At 34.1% G+C, this 24162-nt stretch overlaps 1 protein-coding gene across 13 annotated transcripts in view; it reads right to left on the bottom strand.

Annotated features, from left to right (window-relative positions):
- The window catches only part of Mycbp2 (MYC binding protein 2, E3 ubiquitin protein ligase), a 254112-nt gene that overhangs the window by 4178 nt on the left and 225772 nt on the right, over positions 1-24162 (bottom strand). For 11 of the 13 annotated variants that reach the window (XM_013516419.1, XM_013516429.1, XM_013516423.1 and 8 more), the window contains 17 exons: positions 23827-23892; positions 22285-22524; positions 21927-22025; positions 18633-18713; positions 17016-17282; positions 16063-16346; positions 14584-14680; positions 13036-13155; positions 11234-11335; positions 9545-9673; positions 9059-9191; positions 7503-7606; positions 6458-6646; positions 5062-5169; positions 3625-3834; positions 1463-1570; positions 683-848 (listed from right to left, as the gene is read on the bottom strand). In XM_013516419.1, the coding sequence (XP_013371873.1) occupies positions 683-848; positions 1463-1570; positions 3625-3834; positions 5062-5169; positions 6458-6646; positions 7503-7606; positions 9059-9191; positions 9545-9673; positions 11234-11335; positions 13036-13155; positions 14584-14680; positions 16063-16346; positions 17016-17282; positions 18633-18713; positions 21927-22025; positions 22285-22524; positions 23827-23892 (2503 nt within the window). The remainder of the gene's footprint in view (positions 1-682; positions 849-1462; positions 1571-3624; positions 3835-5061; positions 5170-6457; positions 6647-7502; positions 7607-9058; positions 9192-9544; positions 9674-11233; positions 11336-13035; positions 13156-14583; positions 14681-16062; positions 16347-17015; positions 17283-18632; positions 18714-21926; positions 22026-22284; positions 22525-23826; positions 23893-24162) is intronic. The other 2 variants (XM_013516422.1, XM_013516461.1) reach the window with 1 other exon arrangement.

Here is a 24162-nt window from a genome sequence, read left to right as displayed (position 1 = left end):
ATGCGCCACTGTGCTCGGCCACATTATGGCGATCCCCAGCCTCCTGACCTCTTCCAGTGTTTTCAGATTCTTTTTGGTTATATGTTCCTTTTTTTTTCTCCCTCAGCCTGACACTTCCACACTTCTCATTTATGCCACTTCTCATTTAATTCCTTTGGTTTTCTGGTCTCACTATGCTGCCAATTCCCAGACCCTCTAGATCAGATCACTTGTTCATTCTATAGTTCCAGGCTTATTTATTTATTTATTTATTTTGGTGCTGGGAATTGAAGTCAGGACCTTGCGCTTGCCAGGCAGGCACTTGTACCACTGAGCTATATCTCTGGCCCAGTTCCAGGGTTCTTTAAAAGAAAAAAAAAAATCACAGAACCCTTCGAGATGTTTCTATCATTAGAGTATCAAACTTCACATGGCTCTTCTTTGCTGAACAGTCCTTTTAATAAACCTTAGTAGACCTCATTCTTACTCCTTGAAAGGTTTGTTCTCACTCCTCATGCCTCATCATGATGATAACTTAAATTTTCTAGTTGGCTCAAAATGTTACAAGCTTACAAGGGTTGAGGTTATCTATGCTCTCTGATACTGTAGGCTCATTTGAACTGGGTTTCTAACATTTGAACCAGAGTTCCCAAATAATCTTTAAATAAAATTAACAATTATACTTGTGATTTTAAAAACATACCTGCAGGACAGTGTGGTAGTTCTTCCTTAGGAATGCTAGTCATTCTTTGAAAATCATCGTGACAAGCATTACAGAAATGTGTTGTTCCAAAACAGAAAAAGACAGCCACTGAACAGCAGTAGCGACATTTATATTCCAAAAAGTCTGTGCCATGTTTGGGACACATCTATAGCAAAAGAATATACAGGTACAAGATTATAGTGAGATTATTTCAACTATACTTAAAATAGTCACATACATGGCTCATTAATTCATATTTTCAGAATATATACAGCTCTGAAAACTGATTAAAAGACTTATGAAATACATATTAAAAGTTAATGGATAAATGTTTTGTTTTGCCCAAAAGATTTGGAGAAAGCCCTGAATTCTAATTCCATGTCCAGCACAATCTATCTGGTTTAGAAAGCACACTACTAAATTTCCTCATGAATATTTGGCCTGGTAAACTGAAAAATTGATAATGCTTTATCTATTTCCCAATCTCACAGATATACTGTGAAGATGTCACTGAAGCAGGGAAAATGTAAAAGTTTGACTGTAGCTTTAAGAAAATGAAATAGGTTCATTCCTTATTTAAAATAGGTGATCATTACATGGAAGACAAAATATAAAATGAAAATACCACCCAAAACAATGAAACAATATGGAAAATTATATAGTGCTGTATAAATATCAGAAAACACTAGGGAAAAAACCAACTTATTGGGTATACCATTATTTAATAAACAGACTTATAAACTTTCCAGACTGTTATTGTTAATAACATGCTCTATTCACCTGTGCCCTGGACACATCAGAACAGGCACCACAGATGAGCTCTCTGGGATCATAATCATCGCCTTGTCCAGCCTCAGCGTCACAGCGAGCCTCACCACCAAAATATGCCTAAGGAGAGAGACCATATTTAAATAAGGGAAGAAAAAGAAAACCTTCGCAGGGCATACAGTCATGAATGTTGGATCAAGAGGCCTGAGAAATACTATTGTCTGTTAGCCTCTCAAGGCCAAGTACCTACGTGCCTATATTGCTGACTGTAGAGTGGATCAATTTTGGAATGGATTTAGGCTTTCAGTAGGAAGTTTAAACACTGTACTGTCAAAGAAAAATGATTTGAGGAGGCATAATAGTTCAACACCAAGAAAAAAATATTAAGTAGTAAATAGAAATTGCTTTTCAAGGCAATGTTTGGAAAATTTTTCTTTGAAATACTAAACAACATATTTCTTTCTATTGCTCTAAAAATATGCTTATTAATTCCTAACCTATAATAAGGTAGAACAAAACTATGTTGCACATAAAGTATTAGAAGATAATTATAAGACCAAGTCTAATGGGAAAGAAATATCACTTTTAAGAAACTTGTGATCACAGAAATATTTTTTTAAAAGGAAAGCTAAATTTTGTAATTCTATTGCAAATACTCCTCACACTTATAAAGTTATACTATAAAGCTATACTACATGCAGAAATTTAATAGTATCCAACATATCCCCTCGAATAAATGAAGTCATGATGGACGATTTACTTTTTTTTGCTCTGAGCACAAAATAAATCAGGCCAAGAAATTGGGACAATTTGCATGCACACCATGTCCCATAGTCAAAAAGCTAAGTCAAAATTGGGAATAAACAAGCTGAGTCAATATAAATCTATTATCTGTACTAGAAAAACAGGTCAAAAGGCTTCATTGATGCAGAGGTTATAAATGGTCATCCATCAGCTAAATCTAGTCCTAGAAATGTTTAAATTTATCTTAAGGCCAATTGCTTACTCTAGCTGTTGTACTTCTCTATATTGTCTGTGTAGCTTCCTAAACATTTGACTGCTATCCATGTGGCAGCATAATATTCGTTTATAATATTTAGCACATTAAATACACAGAAATAGTATTTTACTATTGTAACAACACAAATTTCACAAATGTACTCTGTTGGTCTTTATCTATCTATCTATCTATCTATCTATCTATCTATCTATCTATCTATCTTTCTGAGTATTTAGCCTTCCATTCATTCATTCTTTACAGTACACCATAGCATGGAGTCTAAATGGTAGTACACTGGGAGATGAGATAAGAGAGATAGACGGAACTACAAGATTATAAGCAGAAGAATGACCCACTTAGATCTGAGATCTAGAAATACTAATCAACCAGTAGTGATGTAAGAGTAAAGGATGAAGTGGGTGCCGGGGTTTAGGAGATCCACATGAGACTCAGTAAGAAGGCTATAATAATTATTAAAGAAAGTAATTAGGGTGTTAAAGATATAATAGAAAAAAAAAGGACTCAACAGAGATTTGGGGACAAAATGGACAGGACTTTATAAACAAAGTTTACAGATTTGGGGAGTAAAGGCTGATGAAAGTAACACCAGACACATGAGTTTTAAAGTATCTATGAAAAATAAAAATGTGTGATAGAGAGTTGGGTATTTGTACCTAACTCAAAAATTTTGGAAGGTCATAATGGTATATATAGCTTGTTTGCAAAAATGGATGTACTCAAGGCCACCAAAGATAAGGAGGTATTATTAGGCAGAGTTATGGGCAATAAGTATATGTTGGGTAGGTAAATGAAAAGGAACTGCTAACAGTTAAATGACCACAAACATAGGAGGACGTAAAAAAAAATGTTGTCCTGCAGGTAGGAAGTAGCAATTTTAAGAAGGGTTAAGAGAGTGAAGTTGCCTTGGGCAAACATTTTATTGAAAGAAAGAAGTGTTTTTAGTACTATATGTTTTGGAAAAAATTTAGGTTAAAAAAAAATCCCAAAGCAAATTAAGTCAATAAATTCAGTTTGAAACACTGTATCAAGCTTTCTCTTTTTTGACTTCAAGCTTAAGATGTAAGAAAAATTAGAAATTACTATACAATTAAACTTCTCAATCATATAGGTAATCTCTATCTTTTAGAATTTCTTAGTATAATTAGCAGCATACCTTTCTGCATTTGTAGCAGACATAATATGCATATCTATTCATGGCATAGCCAGCTGGATCATTATAAAACCTCACACCAGGAGTTATGATAGCTTCACTCTTATGCAGACCTTCATATTCCAATCTCATTAAGGCTTTTCTTCTGACATCCTCATAGAGTTCTTTTATGGGATCAAGCAGGTCTTTTAATACTATATGATTAATTTTGTTCTGAAATTGAAAATATGCACATTCTTTAACAGAATCATTTATTAACTAATTCAATAAGTATTTACTGTGCACCAAAGGCCAAGCACTGTACCAGGAGATAACCAATCAGTAACATTCCTCAAATAAATATTATTTGAAACCATCCTGTAAAGTCCTTACATACCCATATTTTCCCAAGAGTATGGATAATAAGGATAGAAGGGGCTCAGAACAAAAAATAACATTTTTTTTAGCTTCATATCTCTTGTATCTAAAACATGCACTTCATATCTCCTGCTGCCTTAGCTATTGTGGGAATAAAGATTACCTTGCTGTCACAAATATGACATACTCCTTCTGTGTGTGGCATGTATGTATGCTTTGGTTCCTTAGAAATAGGATAGAATGTCAGGTGATAGAAATGAGCAGATGGTGTTTTCTGTATTATCTTCATGTACCTGTTTCCAAGGTTCCTAAGTGTGACTTTTCTCTGAGTCACGTAAGAAGGCAAATAAACAAAATAGGATAATTTTTTGTCCATCCCTTAGTCTAACTAAGCAATGATTCACCAAGTCATCATGTTAAATAAACCCTTTGTACGAGTCTGCAAATAATGAAGACAGGACAACAGGGAAAACTAAGCAGAACAAAAAGGAGTGGAGAATTAATAGGGAAGGCATGTCACACTCTTTATCAAAAGTATTTTATTAATTATTACTAGCTTATCAAAACATTGTCCTACTTTGCTTACTACTTCTGTACAAGTAAGACAAAGTCCCAAGAATTTCTCCTTATTTTAACTAGCTCTAAAAGAATCTGTACTAATGGTACTAATGATCAAGATTTCACTCTTAAATGGTAGGTGTCAGTAAATAAGAGTACCACAAGATTCCTTTACTATTCTGATTGGCACCCATGGCCGTAATATAATGATATAACTCACAGGGTCTCAAAGTAGTAAGGGCATCATTAATACAAAATGATGTTTATATAAATTTCATCGTGCAAAGTATTTAATTCAATTTACATGGCTTTTAATTTACAGTAACTTTTGAATTGCATTGTAACACCTAGAGAGATCTTACAATATTTTCAGGTGCCACCTGGATGAAGAGGACAGAAACTGAGACTGGCGGTAAAAAGTAAGTAGGGAAGAATACTAAGAGTTTCTAATGGCCACTTATTTTGAAAGATGAAAATACACATGAAAAGAAAAAGAAAGTAGCTAACTTCAGATTCTTTCCATACCTTGCATATAGGACAAGATATAAATCCAAATGTTATTCTTGGGCCAAGCCATCTGTTTTCCAACACTCGTCGACAGCATTGTAAGTGGAATACATGACTACAGTCCAGCTTAAAAATAAGGAAAGAAGTAAGCAAATGTAACAATGATAAACAAGGAGACTTCTCAACATAAAATGTTACTTAAAGCAGATAAGAGAAAAATCAAGAAATTTAGCATAATGAAATTCCAGCACTTCCTTAGGATAGTATTCATGAAACATTATTAACCAGTCTTACAACTTTTCCTACTCTTGGTCATTCAATTATTAATGCCATCTATATAAAATTCACCTATATAAACTGAGTTGGATTAGGGATATAAAATATAAAATTACTCAATTTTGTGTCTCACAAAGAATAGGAAACTACTGATTTGAAGGTTTGAGATTTTTAATGAGAATATTCATTATCTTAGAATCAATCGCAAGAACTGCAAATATGTATAAACAACTGACAAACATTTAAAAACTTATATTGCAAATAGAATAGTAACTTTTATTATGTATGCAAGGATGTTTCACCATGCTTTAATCAACTACATGTTATATAAATATGCTGGACTTCAGAAAGTAAGAATACTAGCTCCTTGATAATCTAGTAATTTCCACCCTTAACATTTTACATAGTGCTATTTATTGTATTATACTTATTCACACAGATCATAAAAGATGGGAACATAAAATGGGAAGCAGAATATGAAGAGACAGAATTCCTACCCAGTAGAAGCTCAATCAAAAAATATGACAAACACTTAAAAAATTTATTACAGTAGAAGACACACTGCCAAAATATGTCCACTCTCTTCAAAAACACTTCTGCCATTGTTCTTGCCACTCTCAGAAGCAATTTTTGGAAGTCCTTTCTTTTGCCTTTAGTTATGCTGCAATGGCTGCCTCAATGTTTTGAATCAATTTAAAACGTTGACTTTTTTATGGTCATTTTGACTTTGGAGTAGAGCTAGAGGTCGCATGGTGCCAGATCTGGTGAATAAAGTAGATGCTGACACATAGTAATGCTTTTATGAGCCTGTCTTTCCACTGGATGGCAGCTGGGATCAGTATTAATGAATTTTTGATTGCACATTGTAAAGAGACTCAAAAAAGAGGATTTCCAGAGCTGCTCCAGAAAGTGTCAAGAAATGTCAGATTACTGTGTTTTAAAAGTGAAGAAGAGTATTTTGAGGAGTAATGGAAATGTGCTTTAATGTAATAAATTAAAAAATGTTAAGCACTATATTTTTTGATCACTGCCTGTACTGTACACAAATATACATTAAGGGGACTTTAAAATGATATTCTAATCATCTTTTTATTTGACAAGTATATTTCCCCATGATATATTTAAAAGTTGAAGCAACCTGAATGGCTGGTGCTGCAGAGAGAGCTTCAGTGAAACATATCATGCACATGTCATCAGCATCCTGCTTCAGTGTTGTGGCATTTTTGTCACAGCCGTGTAGACAGGGCAAACAATGTTCTTCATTTTTAACACCTCCACATGGATGGCCACAAGGATGTGTCTTACTACAAGCTATCTTAGCATATTCCTATTAAAATAATATACAATGATCAAAAAGGGCTCATATTTTTATAATTATACTTACTGTATTTGTTTTCCAAGATTATACTTCCTATGGGAAATATCTATTCAGCAAAGTAATAACAATTATTTTTATTTATTGTTTGAATCTAAATTAGGATTATTAGGAGTCTATTTTTCCTAATAAGATTTTAAAAAATTTCATTCCACATAAAGGAAATGCTGATTAAAAATGATTACAATTTTGTCTTCATGCCTAATCACAAAGCAAAAAGTTCCTGATGTGTAACCTCCTAATTATAACCTTCCTCCTCACCAAAACAAAGGTTAAAAAGAAACACAAGAAAATTCCATATATCTCTGACTATCTGAGCATTATCCAAATTATTATTATACGAACCAAGGAACCAAAATATTTGTTTTCTTATTTGCTTGTTTTTTTGGTTTTCTTCCTGTACCAGGAATCGAACTCACGACCTTGTGCTTGCCAGGCAGGCGCCGTGCTGCTGAGCTAAATCCCCAGCCCCTGGAACCAAAATATTTGGAGTGCACAGAATATGTATACATATATTCAGAACTCAAGAAATCTAATATATTAGGAAATTATTTTAGGGAAATAGATAAAGGTGAAGAAATTTCAGTTCACAGACATTTTAACTGCTTCAAGCCCACAATTAAATATTATAAACATATGATCACAGTAACTGAGAAAAACACATTTGATCCTTTCTCCAGCTTTGATAAAGCCTTTAATGCTTGACAAAGGATAATGAGACTGAGTGTTATTCATATGAAGCAGAGGTATCACATGGAAACATGTGCTCTTCCTCCCTGGGATGGCCTGCCTCTAACTATATACGCACCTGACAGTCTGCATCAGAACAAACGCTGCCAACAGCAGATAACTCTGTTCCACTCCTGGACCCACAAAAGCGGCATGCTTCTGAGCTACTTGTGGTGGGTTTGCCTACGTTCAAGCAGAAAAAGAAAAAGAAAAATTCCCAAGCTCGTTTTTCTATACACTGTAATATAACTACTTATAGTTTTAAAAAAGCAAACCATATTCATATTGTCATCAACAGAAAGTTAGCCAAGGGTTGTAAGTTGCCCTATTATGAAACAAATAATGATAAAAAAGGGTTAAGAATCTAAAGATGTATCTGAAGCCATACAAACTCTTGATTCATTTATACTTTTTAAAGAAGCTCTAGACTCCCAGTCAAGCTAACTGGGACTGAGCAGATATGGCAAGCTCTTACTCCAAGTGCACAATATCAGATAAATATAATAAACGTTAAACTAAAATATGCTAAATAAAAGAAAGAATATTTTTATATAATAATATTATAAAGCATAAGATAAAACTCATAATCAAATGCTAAAACTTGAAAAACAAAAGAATCCCTACTTAAGAAACTCATATTTGCAAAGGAGTTTACATGTTTAAAATATTTAAAGAAGGAATAGAAACTATCAAACAAAGATAAAACAACAGGAAAAAATACTTGAAAATTAATGATTAAGTTCATTTTTAATCACAGGTACACAAATCCTAAACATCAATACATTGAATTCAGCAATAATTACAAAACAAAGATTTTTAAAAGAGATAGTTCATATGATGACAAGGACAGTACAACAGTAAAACATTACTAGTTCTATATATAGTAATGATAGTTTATAGGAGGAAAAAAACAGCTATAAGAAAAAATGGCCATGCTCTTGTAGTATGAAAAGTCACTCATTTAGAGTTAATTTCTGCAGGTTTGTATCAATCCCCAACATCAGAGGTTTATCTCAGTAAGATACATGGCAGACTACAGCCATGCTAAAAATTGAGAATTTATGTGATTCAATGTAATATGAAGTTATAAATAAGTAACTTATTTTTTGTTTTAAATAACACCTATTCATCTTTGCTAATTATTTTGCTATCAATCAATGGCAATATTACCATTGAGAAAATCTTGAGAAGTACTAGACCTATAGTAACTTCAGAATATAACATAAAATCATACAGCTTTCCAGTTAAAAAATCTTAGTGATTATCTAACGCAGAAATTTTATTGTGAAGCTGCAACCAACAGAATTAGAAGGCAGTATCAACAGCAATGTTTCATAGAGAGGGAGCACTCATTAGTGCGTGGTGCTTATTTACAGGCATTCTGTAAACAGTACAGGGGTCTCATTTTACAAATGAGGGCAATGGGTCCCAGAGAGGTTAATGACTTGCCAAGATCACACAGTGGCAACTCAGGTTTCCTGACTTTTTAGGTTGACCTCTTTCCAACACAGAACACACCTGGGTATAATAAACATACTACTGACAGTGGTCAGTTTTGTGATTAAATGTTAGAAATGTAGGTATGCTCAATCTTTGTTTTCAAAAGGCATGATGCAATCTTTAATTCTCTTTTACCTGTGTGTTCTCGGAATTCCACCATTGCCTTCATTGTTTTAGAATCTGCAAGTGCCATCAACCAGAACAATTTGGTTCGACCACAACCTTCATGAAGATCAACCTTTATAGCTTCTTCTTCTTCTTTGAAGACCTATTGTTTCATTAAAGCAGAAGAAAATATATTCATTTCTCACTCTGACAGAACTATAAAGCTTAATTATCTATTAGTAATGGCTTTCACTTATCAAGTACTATAGGAAGTTTCAGGTATTTCCAGTGTTCTTTTTGGTATTCACACCACCCCCATTTTAAGAAATGTGGAACTAAAGTTTAAACAGCTTGCTTATTTTACAGTTACTAAAATATACAGAAGGGAACTCAACCAAGGGCATTAATCACCAGCCTCCCTTTTCCCAGTTCTTTCCCACATTTATTTCAGAATTCGCTCCATTTCAAATTTCATGCTCCAGATACTGGTTTGGCCATAAATATTCAAATCTTTACCTGTCTTTGATGAGTTTTGGTTCGCCGATGAAGATGAAGAAATCTGTCACAGTCAGTACACAAATTTCCACATACGTTGCATAAAATGATAGCTGCAGTTTCACCATCATCGTGGTTATCACACATGGGCTAAAAGGAGACATTTTCATATTGTATCAAATTAAAGCTTCAGACACTTATACAAACTGAATATAACTGTAAGTTATTTACACTGGTACCTCAGTACTCATCAGTCATCAGTCCCAGGAGGCATGAAGAGTACCAGAAATGACAGGTACCAAACAAACTGTTTTGGCTAGAAACAATAGTGATTCATGAGGCAAGTAACACCCATGAGTTCCAGCTTGTAGACTGACAACCAAACAAATGAGGAATAGGAGGTCAGAATTTTTACATCAAAATGTGCTGAATACCAAATCTGGTGAGTTTCAAAGCAGTTGAGTACCAAGGCATGATTGTACAACACACTTATTCTAAAATCTATTAAGATTTTTCTAAAATTCTAAAAACCTCAGTGTTAAAAAGAATTGACAAGTATCCTTAACTACAAAAATCTCTTAAAATCATTCAGCGATTAATGTGCTATGCAGGAAAACCTCCCCAGACTCCAAACTAATGATTGATGTACTTTACAGATTTAGTGATTAGCAAAATGAACATGTATACTTTGCTTAATGACTTAAAATCCCATTATATATCTAAACATTCTATATGATAAATGACTCATTTTTTTCAAACTTGAGCAATAAAAATGTTGAAAGTAGCCTATATATCTTCTCTTTCAGTGAATTTAAAGATATCCAAGAAAACCTTGAAGTTTTTGAATAGGTAGCATTTTATGCTGCCTCTCTAACTGCTTTATATCTTCCTACCACAAGACCACTCAGATTTTCTAGCACTAAATACACAACAGAATCAGAATCTGGCTACAAACATTTTTTTTTCTTTTGTTTGCCATGCTAGAGATCAAACCCACGAATTTGCACATTAAGGAAGGACTCTTATCACTGAGTTACACCCCCCAGCTCTATAAACAGATTTTGGTGTAATGCAAACATGACACAAGTTGCCAGGTGTGGTGGTGCACACCTGTGATCCCAGCACTCAGGAGGCTGAGGCAGGAGGATCACCTAGAGATTGAGGCCAGCCTGGTCTACATAGTGAGTTCAAGACCAGTCTGAACTACATAGCAAAACTCTGTCTCAAAAAACAAAACAAAACAAAAACCCCTAAAACCAAAGTGGGGGGAGAGAGACACACAAGAAAGGAGAAAGCTCTTTTATAGAATTAAATAAAGGCCCCTAAAGTTTCTAATATACTGTTACTCCAAGTGAAATAAGACTTGTGAGATGAGATTTTTTTTTGTTTTTTTCTCCTGTTTTTGAGCCCAGGGCCCAACAAATAATAAGCAAATTCTCTTATAACTGAGCTACTTCTCAGCCCTTTTTATTTTGAGAGAGGGTCTCATTAAATTGCCCAGGCCGGCCTTCAGCTTGTGATTTTCTTGCCTCAGCCGCTGAAGTAACTGGGATTATGGGCATACATCATCAGGCCCAGAGTTGTTTTTTAAAAATATTTTTAATTTTTGCAATGCTGGGGATACAACCTAGGGTTTTATGCAAACCAGATGAGTGCTCTGCCACTGAGCCACAACCCCAGCCCTTTAAATTCTGATAATTCTGATCTTACCATTTGTTTTTGTTGTCCATCCTTTCCCATCCACCTTCCTGAGGAGAGACGATCGACATGGTCCTGATCAAGAACACACAGTGATGCTAATGCAAGCCAGAGCTATTGAGAGAAAAAACTGTTAGGTCACTGAAATTTTAGGGAATACTTAGAAAAGGCTGACTCTCTGACACATGATAACTGCTCAATAAATGGCTGGCTGAATCTAAAATACAGACACTTGGTGGCAGCACTGCAGCTTTCATAATGTGGCACATATGGCCATATATGCCACATACACAGTAGGCATTCATGCATATATTTTTGTTTTGTTTTGTTTTTTGTTTTTCTTCCGGTACCAGGAATTGAACTCATGACCTTGAGCTTGCCAGGCAGGTGCTTTGCCACTGAGTTAAATCCCCAGCCCCAGTAGGCATTCATGTATGTACTGAACAAATAACTTGTTTTTCTAACGAACCATCCTGCTTTCTATCTGACACATAAAATTATCCTTTATTGGTCTACTATGTAAACAAATTCATTTATTGAAGTAAATGAATTTACATATTTTTACTGTACTATGCCTTCTGCATATTTTTCAATTTAGTATCATCTATCTGAGGCATTAAATTCCAAAGAAGGTGGTAAATGGCCATTTACTTGTTCCTAGTTCCGTTAGTAGTTGGGCACATATTAAATTCTTCTAGGTAATAATAATTCCTTAGAAATTTCTGTTGCCTCGAAGGGCTTAGTACTATACTTGGTCAACTTTGTCAAAAACAAATGACTGATAAACTACAGAAAACTGCCCTCAAAAGTAGGTTAAAATTTCTAAGGCTTAAAGGGTAAGCTTCAGTTTTTATATAGGATGATATATTCCTTCATTAATAAGAAAACAAAACATTATTTAAAAGGCTTAACTTTAACAAATGCATGTGAATATTATTGGGTATGAAGAGCAAGAAATGGTAAAATAAGAACAGAAAAACTGAAAGAAGGAAAATAATGCAAGGAGTAAATGAAAAGTAGGCTCAAAGAATAGAAGTCATGAATGGTAAAAAAGGGTTACTATCAAAAACACTTGCTTCCAGTGTCACGCTCACTAGCAAGACAGCATAAATTAGCTTTCTTGGCCATAGGGAAAGCACAGGTTACCTTCTTTTTCAGACTTCTGAGGATTAAACTAAGCAATTTCCACCAGTGTCACTTCTTTCTAATGCTGTCACACTGTCTTACTCAACAAAACCTCAAATCTCTTTTGGAATTATATGAGACATGAAATCATTTAGGTTAAAACTCACAATAGATGTCCCATCTGAAAAATGCAACCCTCCTCTCTCAGAGATTCTGACCTACTTTACCACTGATAAGCATTTCTGCTATTCAAAAGACTTATATAGCTTTGTAGGTGAGCTATATAGGATTCTGCCTTATAAACAATGGGGCCACATGAAAGGGAAAGTGACCTTATCGTCAAAGGATCTTCAGTTGATCACAACATAATGCTACTTTACTGCCATAAGTTTCAATAAACAGGTCATTAGAAAGATAATACACACATGATATGATTTATCTAGCCTTTTTAAACCAGTATATCCTTGGATTCCTAAATAAAAAACCAAATGATACAATAGTCCTAACAGTAAATGGTAATCACGACCATGTTTAGTTCATAATTCATAAAAAGTCCTTGTATTTTTCAATATGTAAATTATTTGGTAAAAATTGTGGATTGACTTGGTTAAAATTTGTTGCTAAAATCTACTACTAAACAAGGACATGCAATGATATAGACCAAATTAAAACTAAAACCAAACACCTACTCTAGTTGTCGCAATACATCTCACTGGAGATCTAAATTCTTCTTCCATCTTGGTCAAGGCAATGATGGTTTCTGCAATAGCGTTTTTGGTCACTCGGGACCAAGCTTCTGACAAATGACCCTAGTGAGCAAGACAGAATATTTTAATAAGTAACCAGAAGTATATTATCATAATAAATTCTTTTTTCTCAAATAGTATCTCTCACCAAAAGTAAAGATAAGCTGTTGCAAGACCATATTAATTTTAGATAACAGGGACACAGACTTTTGAGCTCAAGATTCTTTACAGCCCTATGAAAATTTCAAATTCTGCTGAGTGTAGTGGTACGCACTTGTAATCCTAGCACTTAGGGGGCTAAGGCAGGAGGACTGCATGAGTTTGAGGCTAGCCTGGGCTACATAAATGAGTTCAAAGCCTTGTTTACATAATGAGACCCTCTCTCTCTCTCTCTCAAAAAAAAATTAAATTCTAGTATTTTTGATGATTTAAAGGTTAAATAGAAATTTAAGATCTCAATTTTGTTTTTCTACAGCAATTAAGGGCATTTCCACTTATATTTACATAAAAATGGAGGCGCTACAGTATCTATGCTTGAGAAATTTTGGTTATTGAATGTTATTTAACCGAAAATACATACAGTTAAGCTAACTGTTTGAGTATTACTGGAATCCAAGAATATAAGTGGGTTTAAATTACTTTTATTTGCTATTTTGATTTTTAATGAGTATCAAGACTTAACTATCATATAATTTTGTAGTTCCTAAACATCCTTCCTAAAATTTTTCATCTAATGAACATTCTAAGGAAGTCTATTTGCCACAAATATGGAGAAAATGTCCATGGTGTTGAGAAAAGTGATAGCACTTCACCTTCCCCTGAGAATATCCTGCCATTTCTTATATCTGTATGTTATAAATCTGTTCAAGGGCCTGTCAAATCCTCCTCAAAAATGTTTTCTGTTCACACTGCCTCTCGGGGATGTATATTCCATAGTGCCTGTTCTCCTCAGGTGCCCTCCTGGAAATACAATGGTGTGTGAGGGAATTGACTGAATGGAGCAATTCATAAAAGCCAGTTGGTCTGTGAAGTAATGCTCTGTTCTCATCGCTCTTAGATTTACCCTAAGTCTGACATCTTACTGACAGTGGTGTAGGACATTAGTGAAGAAGAATAAGGGGTTTATAAACTATGAGGATGAAGAGAGTGAAAGACTCCCACTTCTGAGAGCCTCTCTCTCTCTGTCTCTTCTCCCCCTTTTGGGGAGGGGATACAGGCTCTTTCAGGTCACAGTCTTATTTAGTTTTAAGGTCTTGGAAGTGTTATATAACAATTCTCAAGTAAATTAACTGGGAAGTTTGAAATGAACGTAGTTTATATCAATGATCAAAAACACAAATAGCACAGGACTTAACATACTAAAAATAGTCTAAGTAAAGTAAAATAACACTAATGTACTTTTCCTATCCGTTACATAGAATAAACTGTTCATTGTGTCAGTAAGATTCTTGCTGCATCTCACTGCTGTAACAGTAGGAGGATGGGACTTACTGCTGCCATATCCTTTATAAGTTTAATGATGATCTCTGATATCTGAGTAGGAGTTGAGCCCTTCATCCACCAATGACTTTCACCTCGTCGAAGATAACTACAAACAAAAATCAGCATTTATAAACCAACAAGTAGTTTGACAGTTGTTATAAATGAAAAAGTAAAAATGTTATTTCAGTAAACATTTTTAGAATGAATTACATTTTAAAATAAAATTAATCAAAACATTACCTTGAATCTATCCCTCAGTCTCAAGACAGCAACTATTCTGATTCATGTCTGTTTCAAATATGTCCTAGTTTACACATTATTTTTCCACATATTTTCTAGAACAGTGATGTTTAAAGCATAGTCCATGGACTACAGATGACTTGTCTAGCACACATGGGGATAATATGGAACTTGTGGCAGAACTTACTACATGACTAAGTAGACAACTACTTAGCTAAATCAGCTGACATTTTTTTTCCCTAAGAAGACTATTTACATGAAGGAAATAACACTCTGATTAACACTCTGGTGTTACATTCTTATTGTCATTGTTGGTTCTATAATTTATACTATTCAAGACATCTTTAATTTTTTACTTTTACACACAATTCTAGAACACCTTTGCATATTCACCTCTCTGGACATGTATGAAAGTTTTTGGAGAGAGAACTGGTAGGTCAAAGATATCAAAGTGACATCCAAAAAATGCTTCAGCAATTTACAGCAGATCAAAATGCCTTCATAATGTTGTTAAAGCATCAAAGATACTTTGCAACTGTTTTAGTCTACATTTTTCTCTCAGGTAAACCACCTTTTCATTGTTTATTAAATTTTTTTCTTTGAACTGGTGGTCTTGTCCTTGAACTCTTTATCACTTGTTTGCCTTTTTGTAGACCAAATACTAATACTGCAGCTAATAATTAATTATCTATTATTCAGGCTTAAATATTTGTCCAAGTTAATTGCTTATGTTTTAAAACATTTTAATAGTATTATCATTCAATTAATTTTCATTTTTATGTAGTCAAATCAGTGATTCTTTTCCTATATTAAACTTTTAGGTTCTATGTTTTGTTGAGGAAGGATTTCCCAAACTGAAGATTGGAAAAATATTGTATAATTTGTCCTGGTAGAGTTTTAAAAGAAATATACTTACAGCTTTAATTGATGCAAAGTTCACACCTCCCTACCCAACCCCAGGCAGGGTTATTTTATTTTTATTGAGGTAAAAAATATATATATGACATGTAAATAAGTTTTACTTTTATAGATATATGATGAGGTAGTGGTCTACAGTCTTTTTCAGCAAAGATATACAAACATCCTAACTTTATATATTTAGTTTAGTTTCTATTCTCTACTAACTGAAAATGATACCTATATGATACTCCTTTTATACATGACAAATCAATTATTTATGGATACCATTTGGTGGAACTTGAAATGATGTTTTAATTCGTTGTTACTAAAACAGAGGAAATGACCAACCTGGAGTTAAAAATCATCGGAAGGGTGACTGTTGTAACTCCTTTGCCCACAGTGGTACCCGCTGTTCCTGTGATGGTGGTTCCTTTGGCTTTTAGCTGTACAGTGAGTGCTTTGGCAATGCATCCTAGAAACATGTCCAAAATACCTAGCTTATTCCAATCTCCTTTCTCAGTTGAATGAATGATATCACTGATATCGGCTGGAGGGAGAGATTTCACTCCTATGATGCTGGCCAGACGATTGGGGGTGACTTCAGGCAAAACTCGTCTCAGTAAGGAGGTCACCTGGTAAGAAAAAGAAAAAAAATCTGTTTAAATATTGATGTTTTATAGTTTTCATATTTTTAATGTGCAAGCTACCATTAAATTTTAAATTTTTTAATATAAAATACAAGGTACCATTCTGTAACTTCAAAATCTATGAAAAGAACAGAAATATCATTTAAATACTATTTTTAATTTTGAGAAGGAAAGAAATATGTTTTAAATATTTTTTAATTTCGGCAGTGGTAATTACTGACCAAGGGCTGCAAGAAAAAAACGTGTCTTATTTTTGGTCTGTTCTAAATGACATTATATATTTTCAGTTAAGGAAGTAATCAGTAGCAAGACATACTCTTTATCATAACACATCAGTAAAATGCAACGTATTTTGCTTTTCATTTCTTCATTGCTTTGATTACAAAGTCAAAAATAAAATACAGAGTCAAAATATAGGCCCCAAACAAAATACGAAATCAAACATAAAAATCCACATTTAAACCCCTTAGGTGATTCTCTTTGCCTTGTAATTTTCACGGCTACTCATTTATTTTTCATGATGCTGGGGATTGAACACAAATCTTGTACATGCTAGGCAAGCACTACCATTGAGCTATAAACCCCAATCTCTTTATTCTGTGATTTTTGTATTTCAATTAACAAAGCACAAAAGTAAGGCGTATGATCAGTCACCTGTCTCTGGACTCTAGGAGAGGCTGTATGAAGCAGGGAAAAGAGATCCTGCAGCAGAGTAAGCTGCTGAGCCAGATATTGCCGGCCCACATTAGAACCACTCAGTGCTAAAACCATGGAGAGCAGCTCAAAGCAGTAAGCATCTGAGGAGGCATCTTCATCGTTTGGCTGAGAGTTGGCGTTTTCCTTGCTCGATATGGCGTGCTCCCATTCTTCACGCACCCTGGTGGCTTCCATGCGTATAGCTTGGACAATGTGCGCACACACCTATGTGAAGGCAATATAGAAAATCTAAAACTACATTTGTAAGTCTGATTTACCACTCAACAACAAAAAAAGGGAAAAAATATAAGTTCATGTTCAATGTAATACTCTCCCAGTTAATGCTCCATGTCCTTCTCTTAACTAATTTTAAAAACAATTAAATGCCTGTAATCCCTGCATTCAGGAGGACCACTGAGAGTTTGAGGGTAACTAGGATATACAATAACTTCAAGGCCAGCCTGAGTTACGTAGCAAGACCCTGTCTCAAAAAAGGGGGTAGGGAGAACAACAATAACCCCCCCAAAAAATTCAAAAGAAAAAGAAGTAAAACTAGAGCAAACATGACAAAAATCTGTACATTTGAATCAACTATAATGTAGAAACTAAGAATAATACTGTATTCTAATGCCTCTGCTTATAGTTTAGCACATCAAACCATCAAAAAAACCAAAACAAAACAACATATTTTGTTACTTTTATGGCATTTTTTTTTTTTTTTTTTTTAAACAGGGTGTCACTGTATAGTTCAGGCTGCCCTTGAACTCACTATGTAGTCCAGGCTGGCCTCAAACTTATGGCAATCCTCCTGCCTTAGCCTCCTGAGTGCTAGGATTACAGGCAGGCACCACCACACTTGGCTGGCACTTTTTTCACATCTACTCATAAGGTTCTTTAAACTGATAGTATTCACAATATAATTGGAGAAATTTTTCTTTTCTATGATCTTTAAGCATCCAAAAGTAAATGAAACACCATTAGATAAAGTGCAAGTAAATTTATGTTGTTATTTAGAAAGATGCAATGGTGCTGAAAGCTACAGGGCGGTGGTGGCAAACCTGTGGTACATGTGGTGCAGCAGCAGGATGTTGGCATCACTGAGAGCTCTGAAAGATTCACCACCACTGTTACAGGGTGTTATAAAATCAATATTTTATTTCACTTTTGAGGTGCTATATGTTATGAAAAATCTACCAATACTTCCCACCCACTTATATTTACAAACATTAACACTGGTTTTCTTAGCATTATGGTAATTACTCAGAAAAGAAAAGAAAAACAGGGAAAAGGAAATAAAAAAGAAATCTCACATAGCTGAGTATTTGTAACCAAGATAATACAATCTACCTGCATATGAGAAATAACAAATAACAAGGTAAGAAAGTTAACATTCATGACAAAAACTTACAGTGATTCAGGTATGACAATGTAATTCCTCTCTAAAATAAGGCAGTTCCATTACACAGGACTTATAAAACAGCCACCATAAAAAAGCTTCCATAAAGTTTGGAAGACATTTTACAACTTAAAAACAAACAAAAACTGACAGAGACAATGCAATGGCTATTAACCAACCTGTTTTTGTAAGTTAGTCAATTTACTCCTGCTGAATATGATTCCAACCATATGTTCTTTCAGGTCAGCATCTGATGTTGCCTTTACGTAAAAAAGAAAAAAAAAGCAAGCTCTTTAAAGAAAATGTTTATATTTAACATTTCAAAGTATCTTGATGTATAATTATGCAGATATATTTAAGGTAAATTTATTTTAAATTGAGGTGTATAATACTAAGTTGAAGAACAAAGTTTGAAGAAATCTCTCATTGGCCCAAGTGCTATAAAAATAAAATTTCAGAAAAGAAATGTCTCAAATCTATGATGTAATCTTGAAATCTAATAAACCAAAAAAGAGAAAGAAATCAAACCCAAAGCAAACAGATGGAAAGAAATAACAATCCTAGGAACCAATGTCATTAAAATATAATGGAGGAAACTGTAAGGCCTGATTCGGCTATGACTCCCAGTACTCAACCTGTCTGCCAGCAGAGGCATTGTTCTCAGTTCAGCACTGGGGCTGCCCTCAGCAAACACAGGATGTCTTAAAAGAGGTCAGGTGGAACATGGACTCTTACTAGCACCTTAAACATTCACGCAAGACATGCCAAGGACTTTGCCCACCGAGGCATGAAACATCCAGAGAACTTTGACCACTGTTGCTTACTAAGATCTTCCTGCCTAATGTCTCTTGCATTCTTTCAAGCTCTATTAAAATAAAAAAAAGCTCGCATCTCGTTACTCCCTACCCTTTGCTGCCTGTACCCAGGTACAATAAATTCCACACTGTGTTGCCTTTACACAAGCCTGGTGGTCTTGATGGTCTCTGCCTTGTGCTGTTCTTTACAGAAACAATAATACTGAAAACTGATTCCTTGAAAAGTTTCAGATCACATTGATGAATCTTTTTCCATACTATTCAAGAAAAAAGAACATATACACAAATTGCCAAAATAAGGAATAAAAGATATATCACTCCAGCTAAAAACATACATTCCAATAAATTCAGCAACTTAGATAAAACAAATTAGTTGAAAGACAGAATTACTGATGTTCATTTAAGAAGAAATAGGTAAATAAAATAGTCGTGTATCTGTTAAGTTAATTGTAGAAGAGAGCTTTTTTCTGGGCTACTTAAATACTAAATAGATTATACATAGTGATTTCATCTTCTGCTTGTTTGATTATTTTATTTCTGCTTTTTATTTATTTTTTATTTTAAAGAGAAAAGAATAAAAACAAAATAACAAGAGGCCAAAACAAAATAATACAAAAATAATAAAAATGATACACAATTTCAAAGCCAGATGACAGGAAATTAACAATGGTTGTTGTATTTCATATTGTCATCTTGAAAGTAGTTGCTGAGATTATTAGACATAGGCATGCAAGACTGATCAAACAATTAAACATTAACTGTTCCTTTCAATAAACCAACAGAAATTAATAGTACAATTAGCTATTTTGTGTGTGTGTGTATATATATATATATATATATATATATATATATATATACATATTTATACTTTTCCCCTCCTTTTTTAATTTTCTCCTTTCCTTCATCCCAGTTGTTCTTTCCTTTTGAGCAGTTTCTTTCTCTTTCACACAATATCTATTGTACCTTTCAGATTTATTCTTTCACATTCTTACACTAGGGAGATAATACAAGCAATGCAAATTAAAACAACACTGAGATTTCATCTCACCCCAGTAAGAATGGTTATCATCAAGAAATCAACCAACAACAAACGCTGGACGGGCTGTGGGAAAAAAGGAACCCTTCTTCACTGTTGGTGGTAGTGTAGACTGGTGCAACCACTGTGGAAATCAATCTAGAGATTTCTCAGTAAACTAGGATTAGAGGTCCTACTCAACCCAGCTATTTTCCTTCTGGGTATTTTTCCAGAAGAACTGAAAACATCATACTACAGTGATATATGTGTACCCATGTTTATAGCAGCACAATTTGTAATAGCTAAATCTTGGAAACAACCCAAATGTCCATCCCCTGAGGAATGGATAAAAAAGATGTGGTATTTTTATTCAATGGAGTATTACTCAGCTATAAAGAAAGATACACTAGAGGCTTTTATAGGTAAATGGATGCAACTATAGACCATACTCATAAGTGAAATAAATCAGACCCGCATGTGTATTTCTGCTTTTTAAAAAACTTACTCTGTATACCATGCTAGTCACCTACTTGAAATGTACCAGTTCAACCGTTTTAGCATATTCATAGACATGTACATTGATCACAATTTCAGAGTATTTTCATCACTCCTAAAAGAAGCACTATACTACCTAGTTATCATCCTCCAAGCCCATCTCCTTTTTTTATTAGAGAAACAAGTTATCTATAAGCTAGTATCACACACTGATTAAAGCATATAGCAACATACTGATTATTCCACCGAGTGCAGGTAAAACTTGGAAAAATATGTAAGAATATATTTTTGCTGGAAATTCTCAACAAAACAGAAATAAAAGTAAGCTGTCTTAATTTGACTAAGGGCATTCACGAGACAATCTATAGTTAACATCACTCTTCTGGTATAAGATTGAATGTTTTAAGATCCAGATCAAGGCAAAGATGTCCATTCCAACCAATTCTACTCAAGATATTATTGCAAGACTTCATCAGTATAACACAATAACAAAAGAGGTTGCGGTTTTTTCCTCAGGGACAATGTTTAAATTGCATCTAAATTTAATTTTTAAATAAAAAAATAGAAAGTTATTGCATTTCAGACGAAATTTCAAGAAAACTACAAAGAATAGTTATTTCAATAAAATTTACTGAGTATATGTGTGAGTGCGCCAATGATGGGTACTTGTACTTGGTTTTGAAGAAGCAGTGATTCAGTGAAAAAGATTAAACATACATGTAGTTAATCATAACAAGAGTGAAGACAAGAAAAGGCACATATATACTATGGAGTTTAGCAAAATAAGCAGTGCTTTTTGGGGAAATAAAGAAGAATCCTTAAAAAGGTTGTGTTTTTTTGAATGGGGGGCTGTGAACAAAGCTGCTAACTGATGTGGCGCAGCAAAGTAAATGATTAAGTTAGTTTTACAAAAGCTAACAACAGCCCCAGGTATAGAGTGCTTTTTCTTGTGACTTAAAATACTAGGTAGATTATACATTAATACATCTTTTAGATAGTTCATCATCTAATTAAAGTAAAAAAAATCCCAAAAATGGCATTTAAACTATTACTACATATCCATTAAAAATATAAAGAAATGGGTTACTTCCCTGAACAAAGGGAAGAAAATGAAAAGGGCAATAAATTTTTAGAATACAAATAAATACATTGTATACTTTTTCCTCTCCTTCAGGTGATGACAAAAGTGCTTTTTCCTCTTGTTCTGGGGTAGGCTCTGCATCTCCAGAGATGAGCTTTCCAAATACCTGATGAAGAAGGTAGGCACAGAAGAAAGAAGGCAAATTACTGCTGTGAAAGTTATACATTAGCTGATTATTAGTTATCATTAGCTGATTCTACAGGTTTTGTCATGTGCTGTTCTCCCTACTGACCAATACTTTTAAGAGATGTAAAAATGGGCCATATTTATAGCCAGAAATCTAGTTTTACAAAATATTCTGTTACACTCTCAAAATACATTAGATCAGTCTATCCTGTGCTAGAATGCATAGAAAGAACACTTACTTGAGATGTTATAAGTCTGAATACTCGTAGCGTCTCGGCTTCACAGTTTCTTTGCTGGGCCACGCTAGCTGAAATCTGCCCAGCAATTTTTGTGCTTTCTCCATCTTTCCAACCCAAGACTTTTACTTGTCGAACTCTTAGTGTATTTTCTGGGCCCTTTAATTCAATTTTGATGATGTGATTATCTCCTCCTGGAAGTTCACTTGTTACCCAACCAATGTGCCTGGAATCCAGATCAACCTAGTTGAGCAGAAGAGGAACAGGAACCTGACACAGCTGAATCACTTTTGTCACTTTACTATACTTAATATTAATAAGAAGCAGCTCAAATAACAAACAGCTGAACACAAAGTAAAGGTTATTAAGTTATTTTGCACTGTCTTTAAGTTTTATAAGGACAAGTAACATTACTTATAGGAGGTATAATATAAAAGAAACTGAAGTTAACACAGATTGAAAAATTCAAACTGATGGAATATAAAATTAACATCCAGTTCTGACCACCATCTCCCTTCTAGTTCAAGTTATGAGAGGAAAACCACTACCAACAATTTGCATGACTTGTAGACACAAGATCGGCAATGTGGTCCCACTTTGTGCATCTATACATTAAAGTTCTATCAAGAGATATATATTTTCAGTGTGCTGTCATTTAGTATGTTTTAGAGAAAAATTGTATAATATGTAAGGTTATGGTTTTTTTTATTTCACTGACTATCTTTATTCAAGTATAAAATGTTAATATACTATAAAATAGTTTTTGACATAAAAATGAAATTAAAACTGTTCTTATGTTATCTGATAACCAAGAAATGATCTGGGAACTTGTACATGATTTATATAAACATTTAGTTTGTATGATGTCAATTTTTAAAAGGAGCATTAGGTGTGAACACTATCTTGCTAAGTAGGTTATTTTCATAAATTCTTTATAACTTGAAAATATATTATTTGTTAAATCTAAAATCTCAGTCATTCTTTCAATACAGCTTGAAACATCACCACCACCACCACCACCCCTAAACTGGTCAAGTTTTGTTAGATAAAGAAACCCCAGGAGAGTAGTTTGGACAAAATTTCATAAATTAAGGTATGTAAGGAAGGCATGTGCCCACATAAAGCTGTCCACAGTTGGCTGTAAATTGATTTGCAACCTGCATACAGTTGCAGTGTTGGAAATGACAGATTTTTTAGGCTGGAGGATAACAACCCTTTTACCTACAAAGTACATCAACTGGGGTGTTGTGAATCAGATCTATGATAAGTTATAAGGCACCTGAATCATTGTAAGGAAGTGGGGAGTTCGAAACTCCAGGCACAACACAATTGCTCACAACTGCAGATTTAGGGCAATAATTGTGCGATGTCTGGAATAGAGATGCTTGTTACAGTACTCAATATAGTCCAGTTGTCAAATTAGTGTTTTGTAAATAGGTGATTTTCTACAGTACTTTGCTAGTGTGCTAAAACTGAAATTTAACAGTGAAGGCAGAGAAGTTTCTCCCTAGACAGCAAAACATTTAATGATAAAATTTTAATTACCTGCTTTATTCTGCACAAATCTTCTACTGCTTTGCCACTTAAGAAGGTCATCGAGGTAACTTTATTCTAAAACAAACAATTCAAAATAGTTATCCTACATTCCTGCCTCAGCACCTACACTGATTTCTTACAAGTTATCAATGCCACATCGACTTTTCTGCCTATTTTTAATAGTTCTTTCCTAACTGACCTCACATAATCTATCCAATTAATTCCTACAACTCTGGTTTTATTCTCACAAACTCTATCTTATGTCACACTGTACCCTTTTTTTATGTGTTTCCTCATAGTTTGACATTTCTTTATCCAAATTCTAAACATTCAAATTCTGTGTCT

The sequence above is a fragment of the Chinchilla lanigera genome, unplaced genomic scaffold (genome assembly GCF_000276665.1).
Source record: "Chinchilla lanigera isolate Chin_1 unplaced genomic scaffold, ChiLan1.0 scaffold00003, whole genome shotgun sequence".
NCBI classification, from domain to species: domain Eukaryota; kingdom Metazoa; phylum Chordata; class Mammalia; order Rodentia; family Chinchillidae; genus Chinchilla; species Chinchilla lanigera.
The sequence above is the reverse complement of the archived record's forward strand: the minus strand, read 5'-3'. Positions and strand labels throughout refer to the sequence as shown.